Below are 12,469 nucleotides of genomic sequence, written 5' to 3' on the forward strand. Positions count from 1 at the left end.
AATAGCAACATCTGCATTATCTGGACTGTTAAAAGCATAGTATATAGAGGTTTGTGAATCCAGTTACTTAGTGAATAAATTAACAAAAGAGCTGGTCAGAGACATGAATTAGCAGCATGAAGTCATTAAAACTATGCTTGCTAAATTAAAATTTGCTCCATTAAAGAAACTAATTTGACAAAGGGAAATCTTATCACAGGCATTTGGGAAGAGCAGCTTTTTGAAAGACAAAGGGAAAGATAGGCAATTTTGACCAGTGTATCTCTACAGGCTTACAAAATTACACTAACTACTCAGTGTCTGCTTTCTTTTTACTAGTGAAGCTTTGCACAGCTGCTCAAAGACAGAGGCTTTACCAAATGAATTTGTAAGTCATACAAAATTTTTCATGCCAATAATATAGCCAAAGGCAGAAATAGAACCACAGCAATAGGGCAAATCATCCACTAAGTCTCAAGGGTAACTTAAGCCCAGCAAAACCAGTAAAGCTAAGGAAAGTTATCATTTTATGTGATTAAGCTACCACTGTATATAATTTTTATTTTTTCCCCCCACAAAGGCTGAGCAACTGAAAGAAGTTGCCAAGGAAGCTGTGTTCAAAGTCAGAATGAGCAGAGCTTTCAGCAGCCTGAAAATGATAAAATGAATATAATGATAAAATGAATTTTAAATGATAAAATGAAACATGTCCTTACGTGTTAGAGAGCTTGAACTAAATGACTGCTAGAAGATCCCTTCCAACCCAAACTGTCCTGTGCTTCCTGCAGCCACAGTCCCTCACAGCTTCTGGGAGGCCACAAGTCAAGCATTCAAGAAACTTCCTTCCATACCTTTTGTCACTGCTTCACACTGCAGTTAGTGAATGATTAAATCAGCAAAAATCCTCTGTATGCTATATTCTGAAACGTATCTCCTTCACTATTATTACCAAACATGATTATTTTCTGATTAACAGAGACACAAGAGTATCTGCTTTTGTTAAAGTCAATTACTATATTATGAAAATCAGGCATATTTTAAAATTAAAAACAAATACAGTGTTGAAGAGAGAACCAGAGAAGACATAGTTTTATCATAATGTAATTTAGGGACAACAGTAGACTTTAATTATTGATCAGTCTGGTACACTACTTAAGAGTAATTATTGATTGCTGAATCTTGTGTAATCGTGTGTGTGCTATGACCAGTGAGCAGAAGTTAGACCTAATTTCACCTGGGAGTGGCAGTGTCTTTCTGGCTCACATCCGGCAACTTGGTTTGGAGGAAAGCATAGATATGTGGCCAGATTTTATTAGTTTCTGTTCCAGAGAAGGATTTCAACAGCCCTTTTTCCCTGAGGAAAAAAAGAAAAAAGTATTATAAAAGTCAAGTTGCCTCATCCTTCCAGGATCCCTGCCTCGCTTTAAGACTGCCCTGGCCAAAGTGTACTAATGTGTACGTGATTTAATGCCAAGAGCAACCAGAACATTGGGAATGCAGGTCTACATGCATTAGTGTGTTCTTCAGACAGTATACTATTGGCCACATCAGTTCAAAAAGCTGGTAGTTGTCTACAGAACAATTAATAAAACTTATTAGAGGTAAAACTTAAGAAGCAGTCAAGCCATACAGCACATCCTATATGGCAGTCATCCAACTGACTGCATTTTAGAGTCAGATCTCGAAAATCAAACCAGGCACAATCAGAATGTTTGGAACTCTAGTAGCTAGTCTTATCTGCAGTGTGTCATTAGGCCTATTTACAAGCTTGTAAACTTCAGAAAGTTACTAGTCAGGAAAAAAAAATTCTAGATTGAAAACAGCTATTTTTCTAAAACTGAACCAATCCAAAAGATAAAGCTCCTAGTTTTCTATTAAGTAGTTTTCCTAGAGCATAATAAAGGGTGGTAGATACAAAGAGATAGAGGAAGGGACAGTTATTTCAGGATGTTCTTAAAAGAAGTCTAGTGTGTTTACTGTAGGTGAGGTAAGACGACAAATCTCTATACAGTGATCAAGTATTAACCTATTTATTACTAACATAGATAAAGCAATTTAAATAAAGCAGAGCAGACCAGCTTACCATAAAGAGAGACTACATACAGTTCTACTCTTCCACAGTGCAAATGGTATTATTCTCAAACAGCTCGTTGTTCTAAGTGTGTTGTTAGCTTTGTATGTAACAATCCTATTCTTAGAACAGACACCTCTAAATTCTCATTAACAACTTTTCTATTTATCAGTTTCTTGACCCCCTGTTGTATTACAAGGACTTCTACACATGCAGAAATTAAAAATACTGTGAAGGTTTCCAAGAAAGGCACTGTCTCTGTTACCCTACTAAATAGACCTACATCACTCAGGTCACTAATATAATTCACTGAATAATGCCTAGCATTATGTGTAAAGCTAAAAGCGGCTGCAATGAAAGGCTGTTGTGCTAAGCTGGATCATCAGAAAGTTTCATGCAACAGTCAAAATCATACTAATTGTACTATTTATATTTCTTAAAAAGGTAGTGAAAGATACACTGCTACTTATACCACACTCACTGTTTTAAGAACTCTATAACTAGAGGGATTTTTTCCTTGCTGTGCTAATGTGAAAGAAGCATAGTTATTTTACTACTTACCGATAGTATTCTAGAACAGGTTTTGTTTGTGCATCGTAAGCCTGCAGCCTCTTGGTAACCGTCTCTGGCTTATCATCATCTCGTTGAACAAGGGGCTCTCCAGTAATGTCATCAATGCCCTAATCATAGTTTAAAACCAAATGCGTTGGTTAAAAGCAAACACTAATGTATATTTCTGTTTGTGTATTTTTTCATTTAAATTATGATCAGATTTCAGGTAGTCCAAGTGTAGGTTTCTGCTTATAAAGATAAAAGCTACCATCTCTATCTTACCTGGAATATAAGAAGTTGACTTTCAAGTAAGATATTCAATTACTATAAAAATACTTTCAGAGTATTTACAGAGAACATGAGGTTATCATTACTTTACTGATTAGGTCTCTGGAACATTTGCTGAATATTGAAACATGTAGACAGAGCCTTCTGATATGGTTTTGGCTGGGACAGAGTTAATTTTCTTCACAGAAGCTCATGTGATACTGAGTTTTGGATTTAAGAGGAAGAAGAAGGTGGTTGGTAATATGTTCATGCATAAGGGCAAGCAAGCAAGAAGCTAATTTGACCTTAGTTTGATGACAGCAAAATGGAGAATGGAATTCACGATCTTTTTAAGTCACACTGCAGAAGACTTAATGTTTAGCAACAGATAAATATGACAGCAAAATATAACATGGAAGCCAACAGAAACAATTCTACAGTTCAGTAAGCAGAGGCATGGGCTTACTATGTGACAATTCCTACTCTTGTACACTTTTCAGACCAGTTTCGCGAAGGGCTTGAAGTGGTTAGTGTGCTTTTAAGTCTTGAAACAAGCAACAGCCAAGGAAATCATCAGTCACTGGCACAGTGGAAGATACAGGAACCTTGTTAAGAATTAACTAGTAGCTTTAAATGCATCTCCTTAGCTGCAGTGAGTTGTGCACTTAGTTACAGAGTAACACACCATACAGACATAGGGGACTCTCTGTTCCTTCTTACATACTAATTAAACCCTCAATTATTTTCATTTGTTCCAAAAGGCAAGTTTAATCTGACATCTGAAGTGGAAATATTAGTTATCTTTTAAATACAAAGTTTATTAGACAACAGAAATGTTCCTTCTTCCTGCTTGTTTTTTGGCAGTTTCAAGAACCAATGATAAATGTCAGTGTTGAATAAGCTGCTCTGTTTATGAAGGCATGAAGAAAACTTGTTCCAGAACATGTCTGATATTAGAGATATTAGAGATTACATGGTCAAACTTACCTTCTTTATATTATACAATAACTTAAAATATTCAGGGGTTTCTATCTAACATCTGTGAAGGCAACCATAATAGTGCCTTAGTTGCACCTGTTAAGTATCAGGACTGCAGTTTTGTATGAACTCTCATGCCACAGTCTTTTAGTTTTGATGAGTGTATGGGAACTGCTGAATCACGGCCTGAACCTCTGATTGATCACCTGAGGCGAGCACTGGGTCAGCCATGGCAGCACAGGTGAAGGCAATTCAGTTGTGCTGCCAGAAGGGGCGGAGCCTGGCTCCACTTCTCCTAAACCCATGTAAGAGCTGGCTACCAGTGGGGAAGGATCTCTTCTGGAGATCCACTCTGCTGGAGTTTTGTAAGTGAGCCCAGGATACGGATAAGCATCTTATCTTTTCTGCTTTGGTGTAATAACTACATAGCCAAGCACTGGTACATCTCATAACAACTATAACATCTGTGCATTCATTGATTGTACAGATGAGCAATTAGGCGGCTGAAATTTTTTCAGAGCTACCAGACAACACAGACAACTGCATTGCACCTGTTCAGTGTCATTCCACAAACTACTTTAATGTGTTGTCATATGCTTCCTTCACTAATTACGTGATAGGTAGAGTGGAGTGCATAGTACGGCTTTTATGGCTGGAACCCACTCTGCTATGTCTGGTAATGCTCTGTTGCTGCTTGTCTATGTTCTTCTGCAATTAAAAGTAACCATAATTTAAATTCCAGTTTTAAACTATACTTAATGTTTGCAATTGCTCACTTTAAGCATTTACCTGGTATTTCACTGGATTCTTTTCCTGCAACACTGTAACCTCAAAAATACAAAGCCTGCTATAGTTGTGATGCAACTTAATAGAACTTCCGGATAAAATGGGATGCTGCAACAGGTAAGTTATTTAGAGTTAAGAATGATACAGAACTGAGTACTTAAAAAAAGTTTAGGGTAATGATGTATATCCATTATATTATTAGCTTACTGTTCTTGTTTTACGACACCTCAAGCTTTAAGCTTTTTGTTCTGTTGAGAAGCTTCTCATACTACCAAGTTCCTATATCTAATTTTGCAATATAACAATATAACAACTGCCCCTCTAAAAATACCCTGATTAAATGGTAATTAATCAGGAAAAGTATCAAGTGGATATCTGTGACTGGTACATTACTTAATGCGCACCCTGGATACAAAGAATGAGTCCTCTAGAGGATGGGAAATGGCATTTCAGACTGCACAGTTAGTAACTGCAAAGCAGGCTAAGATGACACCTAGCTCACATGAATCAGTGAATAATACGAGCTTATGAAACAGTATGAGGAGCTGGCATCATGGTGTTTCATTCTGCAGAGGGCAAGCAAATTGCCCATGAGCTTGAGCTTCTACCTGGGCATTCTCCAAGAGGCAGTGTGTTAGCAGAGAGTTTCTGTGCTCTAAAGAGACAAAACAAATCTTTTTCTTCTGAACTACTGTATTTTGCAATAATGTACATCAATATTTCACTACAATTCCAAATGCAGGGCAACATTTATTTAGCACCAGTATCAATATGTGTATTGCTTACCTGCACTTTGGGGGGACTGAATTCAAGGTTGTAGACTCTGCCACTACTAGGGTGGATCCAACGTGCAGTGAGACGACATTTTATGGTTTCAAATGGTACGTCTAAGTCAATCACAGTGTCTATTTGACACTCTTTATCCAGGGCTTGTGCCTGAGCAACTGTTCTAGGGAAACCTTTATGAAGGAAATAACTCCATAAGTATTCAGAGTTATGAGAATTTGCTGGATTTCAACAGTAGAGAAACTGCTGGTCAGATAGAAAATGTGTATTATCATGCTGTAAAGGCTAAAGAGACATCAGATTTTTCTGATAACTTTTTCAGCAGATTTTTCAGTTTCATGGCACTATTGTTGAATGTCTTCCAGCTTCCTTTTCCTCAGTTCATATAGGCATCTTCCCAGAAGTGTAACAAACAAGCAAAAATACCCCATATTCATATGTACTATGCACCAATTTACTCACAAAAAAAAAAACAAAAAACACCACAATATGCATATTTTGAACAATAAAAGCCATAGGCAGCTCATTCTAAGAGGAACAGAACAATCTACAAACACTCGGGACTGCTCTTATTTTCTTATTTTCTCCCTTTGCATTAAAAACAATATATCTACCAGAGACTGTGAGTACACTGAGGCCTTGACTTTGTTGATCCTATTTCTGCATGTCCAGACAGCATCCTTTTATTCTTTCCAGACTCTGTCCCTACTTCCATTACCTGTACATTTCTTATGTATATTCTTATCCCTCAGTTTGACCAGTAACTCTCCACTCAGCCATGCTAGTTTCCTGCCTCTCCCATTTGACTGGGTGTGCTGGGAGATGGAGATCTCTTGTACTATGATTCTGTGCTCTCCTTAAATATGCGCAAGCTCTACTCTGTTCCTTTGTCCTTAACGACAGCTTCCCAGGGAATCTCATAGTTAATCAAACAGATGGAAGTTCACTCTTCTCAAGTTCAGGATCCTGACCTTGCTTCTTGCTAGGCCCATATTCCTCGAGATCATGAGCTCAACCCAGGCCCAGTGACTACATACCAGGCTGCCTCCAGTCTTAACCTCTTTAATGATGTCATTTCCACTGGTGGATCTATTAGCACTTCTCCCCTGGTTGGTCAGACAGCCTAATGTCTGAACCAGAAATTTGTTTCCAGCAGGCTACAGGAGCCTTCTGGATTGCTTGCAGGCCTCCATGTTGCTTTCCTAGCAGGCATTCCAGTGATTCAAATACCCCATGAGGATAAGAGCCTGCAACCACAATGCTTCTTGTAGTTGAAGCAAGAAGGCCTCATCAACAGGCTCCCTTTGATCAGGTAGCCTATTATAAACCCATAGGCACAAGATGCCCTTTATTGGTCTAATCCCTAATTTTAACCCACAAGCTCTCAACCTGATCATGGCTGTTTCTCAGAAATAGCTCTGCACAATCTCAATTTCATAACATAAAGGGCAATTCCCCCACTATTCCCTGCGTGTTTTTTTCTGAAAAGCATGTAGCCCTCAATTATAGTGTTCAAGTTGTGCGATTCATCCCATCACATTTCCATGCCAGCAATTACATCATAGTTTTCTAACTGCACCACGGTTTCCAACTCCTCCTGCTTAGTTTGCATGCTGCATGTGTTGTTGAGGAGCTCTTCACAGCGCCTTTGAGATAAAAATCGAAGGTTCATGGCACTGAAGAAGTATAATAAAGCACTACAGGATGGAGTTTCCCTTTTTCCAGTCAGGGGGAACTTAACCAGACTGCCATGACTTCTCAGATATGATGCTCTGTGGATTAGCAGCTTCATTCACCAGTTCCCTCAAGACCATTGAATACATATCATCGGGTCCCATGAACCGATGCACCCTCAGATTCCTTAGATGGTCTAAAAACCTGTCTTCTACAGTATATCCACTGTTCTTCTCCCTGACCTTGCTTTTACCTTCTGTGAATTAGGGAGTGTAGCTGGAGCACTTGCCATTGAAGACTAAAGCAAAAGAACTGAGTATCTCAGCCTTTATATCATAGGTAATTAGGTCTTCTGTTTCCTTCCAGAGAGAGTACACATTTTCCCTGGTCTTCTGTTTATTACTAACACCGAGCAGTATGGATGTTTCACTCCCTCTAAACAAAAGGCCACATCAGAAACTTTCCAGTTTTATCTACTGAGACAAGTTGTGGTCAGAATGTGAAAACACATACATCCACACTAGACCCTATCTTTGTGATGCACAACCAACTGTACTCCCAGGGGCTGGGGTAGCAAGAACCCATCAGTCCATGATACTGTGGAAAAAATGTATTTTCTCCCAAGTGTGAATGCTGAAGCTATAAGCTTACACTGAAGAATCCACATGCAATTTGGTCTAAAGGAGGTCTTTAAGAACCATGATTTATTCCTGAGCACTGGTTTTGTTAGTGATTTATTACACATGGCACTTACTGCTGTTTCACATGCTTGCCTACTTTTCTATTTACATAACTACTTCAACCCTTGCTTCAAGTGTTCCACACTCCAAGGACTGTTTAAAAAAACACTTTTCAATCCATATTTTAAAAGAAGCCTCTGTTATTGGAGGGGAAATAAGAATTAATAGAATTACCAGTTTTGAAATGTTATTTTTCAGTAAAAGGGCCTTTTCAACATAAATTAATGTCCCTTTAACACTCTGAAAGCAGCATGCATCCTGTGCACTTTGCAGCTGAAGAAACTGGAGCTGCCAAATGTTTCAGCAGAAGCTGGCAACATACACTGTAAAATACCGAGCCTCGAGGGTGGTGCCAAAGGTTAGGTATCCACTAGTGAATCAAACAAACCACGCTTTCTAGTGCATATTTCCTCTCCTTACATAGTAATATCCGATATGGTAACTTACCATCCAGCAGCCAGTTGTATCGATCTAGACCTTTTAGCTCATTCAGCATCAGCCGTGTCATGATGTCATCTGGAATAAGCCTTCCTTGATCAATGTAGGACTTGGCAAGGATTCCAACTTCTGTGAAAGTAAGAGTAGTCATGTCCCAGTACCTGTGACCTCCAGCAACTAAAAAAATGCCAACAACCCTGTAAACACTTGGCTTTGATCAGGACAGCACAGATCAGTAAAGTTATTAACCAGACACTGGGATCTGATTTTGCAAATGTATCAGATGAATTTGTTTGGACTGTGGCTCCACAAATAGCAACAGAGGCTTTCAGTTTACTTCTAACCCCACAGCCCAAAAATAATTTTACTGCTGAGTATTTGAAAGATAAGTTCCAAAAACCAGGACGAGTCCTCAAAACAAGAATAAAGAAACATTAAACATCCAAGCTCCGTAATGACGCCAGCCCTCAGATTTCCTGCTGAGGAATTTATTTTCTCAGTTTAATGTCTAGTTATTATTCTATGACTTCTCTATAAATGGAAACTCCACAAGTATTTAAGAGAGTAGCACACAATGAGGCACACATGCCAGAACAAGTTTTTATGATTACCAGAGTTACAAGATGTTTATAGATGTTGTAAACTATTTATAGGAGTGCACATCCACTAGTACTTTCCCGTGACGCTGACTACCCTTTAATACCAGTTGCTTAGCCCACCAGCTTGCTAAGATGCCCTTTACACATCACAGATCCAGATATCACACTCTGATATCACATGCATTGTCATGCTGCGGGTCATCTAAGTCATGGGAACAGCCAGGAAGAAATCCATTTGCCTGAGCTCTACTCTGAGCACAAAGTCTTTGTGGCCTTAGTTTATAAAGCAAATAGCTAATTTAATAAGTCACCTCAAATAGCACCTAAGTTGTTTTGTTTTATCGTGGATTTGCTTACGTGTTTATTAATGGACAATTCAGATCTAGTAAGCTAAACAAGAGGATGGGATGGACTGACATTACTGATACACAGTAAGACCACTTCCAGCAGGAAGCAGTAAAATATGCCAGCCCCATCGCCTGATGCAGTATTGAAAGCTGTACAGTGTACAATTGAATATGCACTTGATGCTCAAATCTGTTAGATTCATGCCACCATATTGCTCAAGCCACAATGATCTAAGAGTACATGCAATGCAAACCTGGTGGAAAATGGTAATACCAACATTCTTTGTAAAGACAGGTGAGCTGTTGGGCGCAGACAGGTGAAGCATATGGCAAGTTATAAGGCAGACACGTCTTATTATTTGAACTGTGGAAGAGGAAACACAGCCTGTAACTGCAAGCCCCTCATCTTCTAGAGCCAACTATTGCAGGAGGAAAAAATAATCATGGAATCATAGAATCAACAAGGTTGGAAAATACCTCCAAGATCATCCTGTCCAATCCCTACCACCAATATTTCCCCACTAAACCACACCCCTTTGTACCACATGTGGTACTTCCTGTCAAGACAAAAAAAATGGTATTTCTGCTAAAAGTTTTTCAGAAAATTGGCTTGTCCTAACTGCATACAGCAAACAAGCTTCAGCCACATTCAGACTGCAGGCTGCTAAGCACTGTAGAGACTGTCACCAACTCTCCACTCTCTGACATAGCAGAACATGGCAATAACTGCAAACTGCTAAGGACACTCATGCTCAAAAGGACTTTTCAACAAAGACTGCTTTCAAAAGACAGCAAGTGCTAAAAATAGCTCCATACAGCAACTGGTAATTATATTTAATTTTCCAAATTTTTAACTATCCAATTTAGCTTTACAGTTCCTAAAGAACTAAGCACTGCAAGACTCCATTATTACCAAAGCTCTTTTCCTCCTTCCCTCAGCTACATTCGTCCAGGCTCTTTGAAGTGCCTCTCATTCCAGCTTAGCCCTTTCAGCATCCTACCCACTCTCACTACCTCAATATTCACCTCAGACATTCGGAGACTGTTTCTGCAAATAGTGGCTTACTTTTAATAAAATTAAAACAGAGCTTCATGTGCAATAAGTCATGAATGGAAAACTCCATAGTCAATTCCTTTAAGTTCTGTTAGCTAACTCTGAGTGAATTTCAAGACCTGCTACATCGTTCACTGATCTCTCACAACAAATTTGCACGTTTCCACTCTCCTTCAGATCCTTTAGTCTGTCCACACTTCTGAGATCATTTTTGCTGAATCACTTTTCTTTCCATTGCTCCAAAACTCCCTTGTCAAATCAATCAGTGGGTATTTATTCTTCTCATACACTCCTTACCTTGACTCTGTTTACATTCTTTGATTTTGCTTCCAAGGTGCAACACTTTCAATGGGCACAAAACTAATCTATTTCATAAACAGTGTGTTTTCTTTCTCTTTTGGGAAGTCTTCCATTCTTACTGGATCTTACTTAACCTGAAGGTTCATAGCAGTAACAATTTTTGTTTTGTGAGTTTCTGAGAGAACTTATTCTGACTCTACAATCACACAAAAGTCTGGATGTGTTCAGATATGCATGCAGAGGTGGTGCTCCTAGCAAATGTTTAACTCGGAGATACCAAATGCAGTGAGGTCAGTCAACTGAGCTAAGGCCATTACTCTTACAAAGCGAACATGGTTTGTGTGAAGATATGTGGAAATCAAAACCAGCTGATTTCATAATAACAGATCATTTTTTCATTTTCAAGGATGTTCACAAATTTTCAAAAACAATACCAACAGTTACGTAACCATGCTACTGCTTTGCTGCTGCAAAGGTAGGTGGTCCTTCACAAGTTCTTCCAGGTGCTGGCACCAACACCCTCACTTTACCACAAGCAGCCACAAGTGGTTCCTGCAAGATTTTCAGCCCCACCATGAATAAAAGCAGATCTGCAAGCCAGAGGGTGACCTGTCATCAGTAAAAAAATTAAAAAAAAAAAAAAAAAATAGAAGAGTTGCACTGGAAGAGAGCCAGAGATCAAGACAGGACAACACGGTAAATCAGATTAAGGCAAACAGCTTGAAAACTTTGCCACTCCTTTTCGGAACACCCCCACTGCACACACGTCTGCCCATTTCGGGACAAACACTTCCGACGGAGGAACTACGAGGAACTCCGCGGCCTCACAGCCCCTGGGACAGGCCTCGTGTGGAGCTCCAGGAAACGTAAGCGGCAAGGAGACCGGTGCAGAGCTTTCCGTTTCCCGCGTGCTCTGGGAGGGCCCGGGGCTGGCGGCGGAGCCACCCCCCGCCGCTCACCTGTCTTCTTCTGCATGTTGTCCCTCAGCATATCTCCGCTAGAGAGGTGCTTCATGCCGAAGTGCTTGATGATCCGCGCCGAGATCGTGCCCTTGCCGGAGCCCGGCGGGCCCATGATGACGGCGCGCAGCAGCGGCGGCGGCGCCATCCCGCAGCGGCCGCAGGACCCCGCTCGTCGCCGCGGCTGCCGCGCGCAGGTCCCGCGGCCTAGGCCGGGGGGGGCGGACCGGAGCGAGAGGGAGAGCGGCCTGCAGCGGCGCCGCCTACCCCCGGGCGGTGCCTCGTCCCGGTGCTGGGCTGAGGGTGGTAGGAGGCCGCGGAGTGCCGGTGACAGCTCTGCCGGTGAAGGAGCTGTCAGCACAGGGGAGAGAAGGGAATGATCTTTACAGCACACAAAATAACCGCCAAAATACTGATACCCAAGCAAGCCGCATTAAAACGAGAAGCATCAGAGAGCCCTTAAGCATTATGTCAAAGTAACTTCTCCCTCTCCCTCCTACTCCCACCCCTAAAAAGCAACCACATTAAGGAATTACAAGCACTGATGCTTATTATTGTCCGAACGCACCACATTCATACTTACCAAGAGTTTATGAGAGCATCAGCCCTCCTCCCCTCCCTCCTAGCTCCCCTTCCAGCACCTCCCTCAGCCTGCCCAAACTTCAGGAGGACCACCACAGCTCTCCCTCACCAAGCCCCTGGCCCCTGTCCTGACCATATGAGTACCTCTTCCCAACCCTTACCTTGCACAGTTTAAATTTCCCAGATTAGCCTTGAACATGGCTAATTATCTGACTGTCACCTAGTGATCACTGGACTGTTGACACATACTGCTGTTATCACTACCTCACTCTTCTGCTCAGGTGCCATAAGGTTGTGCTGTGGTCACCTCAGTTCCTGGCTAACCCAACCTCATTCAGCAGCTCTGCTCTTGCTGGT

The 12,469-nt window shown here is 40.8% G+C and overlaps 1 protein-coding gene across 1 annotated transcript; it reads right to left on the minus strand.

Moving 5' to 3' along the window:
- Positions 1-297: 297 nt before the first annotated feature.
- AK3 (adenylate kinase 3) lies at positions 298-11,691 on the minus strand. Its single transcript, XM_042877509.1, has 5 exons — positions 11,531-11,691; positions 8,281-8,400; positions 5,420-5,592; positions 2,612-2,730; positions 298-1,333 (listed from the first exon to the last, which is right to left on the minus strand). Exons 1-5 carry the CDS (start codon positions 11,676-11,678, stop codon positions 1,210-1,212), a joined length of 684 nt encoding a protein of 227 aa, XP_042733443.1. The 5' UTR covers positions 11,679-11,691; the 3' UTR covers positions 298-1,209.
- Positions 11,692-12,469: the final 778 nt, after the last annotated feature.

The sequence above is a fragment of the Lagopus leucura genome, unplaced genomic scaffold (genome assembly GCF_019238085.1).
Source record: "Lagopus leucura isolate 7727_CA_CO unplaced genomic scaffold, USGS_WTPT01 Super-Scaffold_100018, whole genome shotgun sequence".
Taxonomy (NCBI): Eukaryota; Metazoa; Chordata; class Aves; order Galliformes; family Phasianidae; genus Lagopus; species Lagopus leucura.

Excerpts from the sequence above, each read along its gene's own strand:
- AK3 (XM_042877509.1), bottom strand. The coding sequence starts at position 11,678 with ATGGCGCCGCCGCCGCTGCTGCGCGCCGTCATCATGGGCCCGCCGGGC. Across the intron at positions 2,731-5,419 it reads TCAGTCCCCCCAAAGTGCAG|GGCATTGATGACATTACTGG; the intron begins GTAAGCAATACA and ends AACTATGATTAG. Across the intron at positions 1,334-2,611 it reads CCTGTTCTAGAATACTATCG|GGAAAAAGGGCTGTTGAAAT; the intron begins GTAAGTAGTAAA and ends TTTTTTCCTCAG.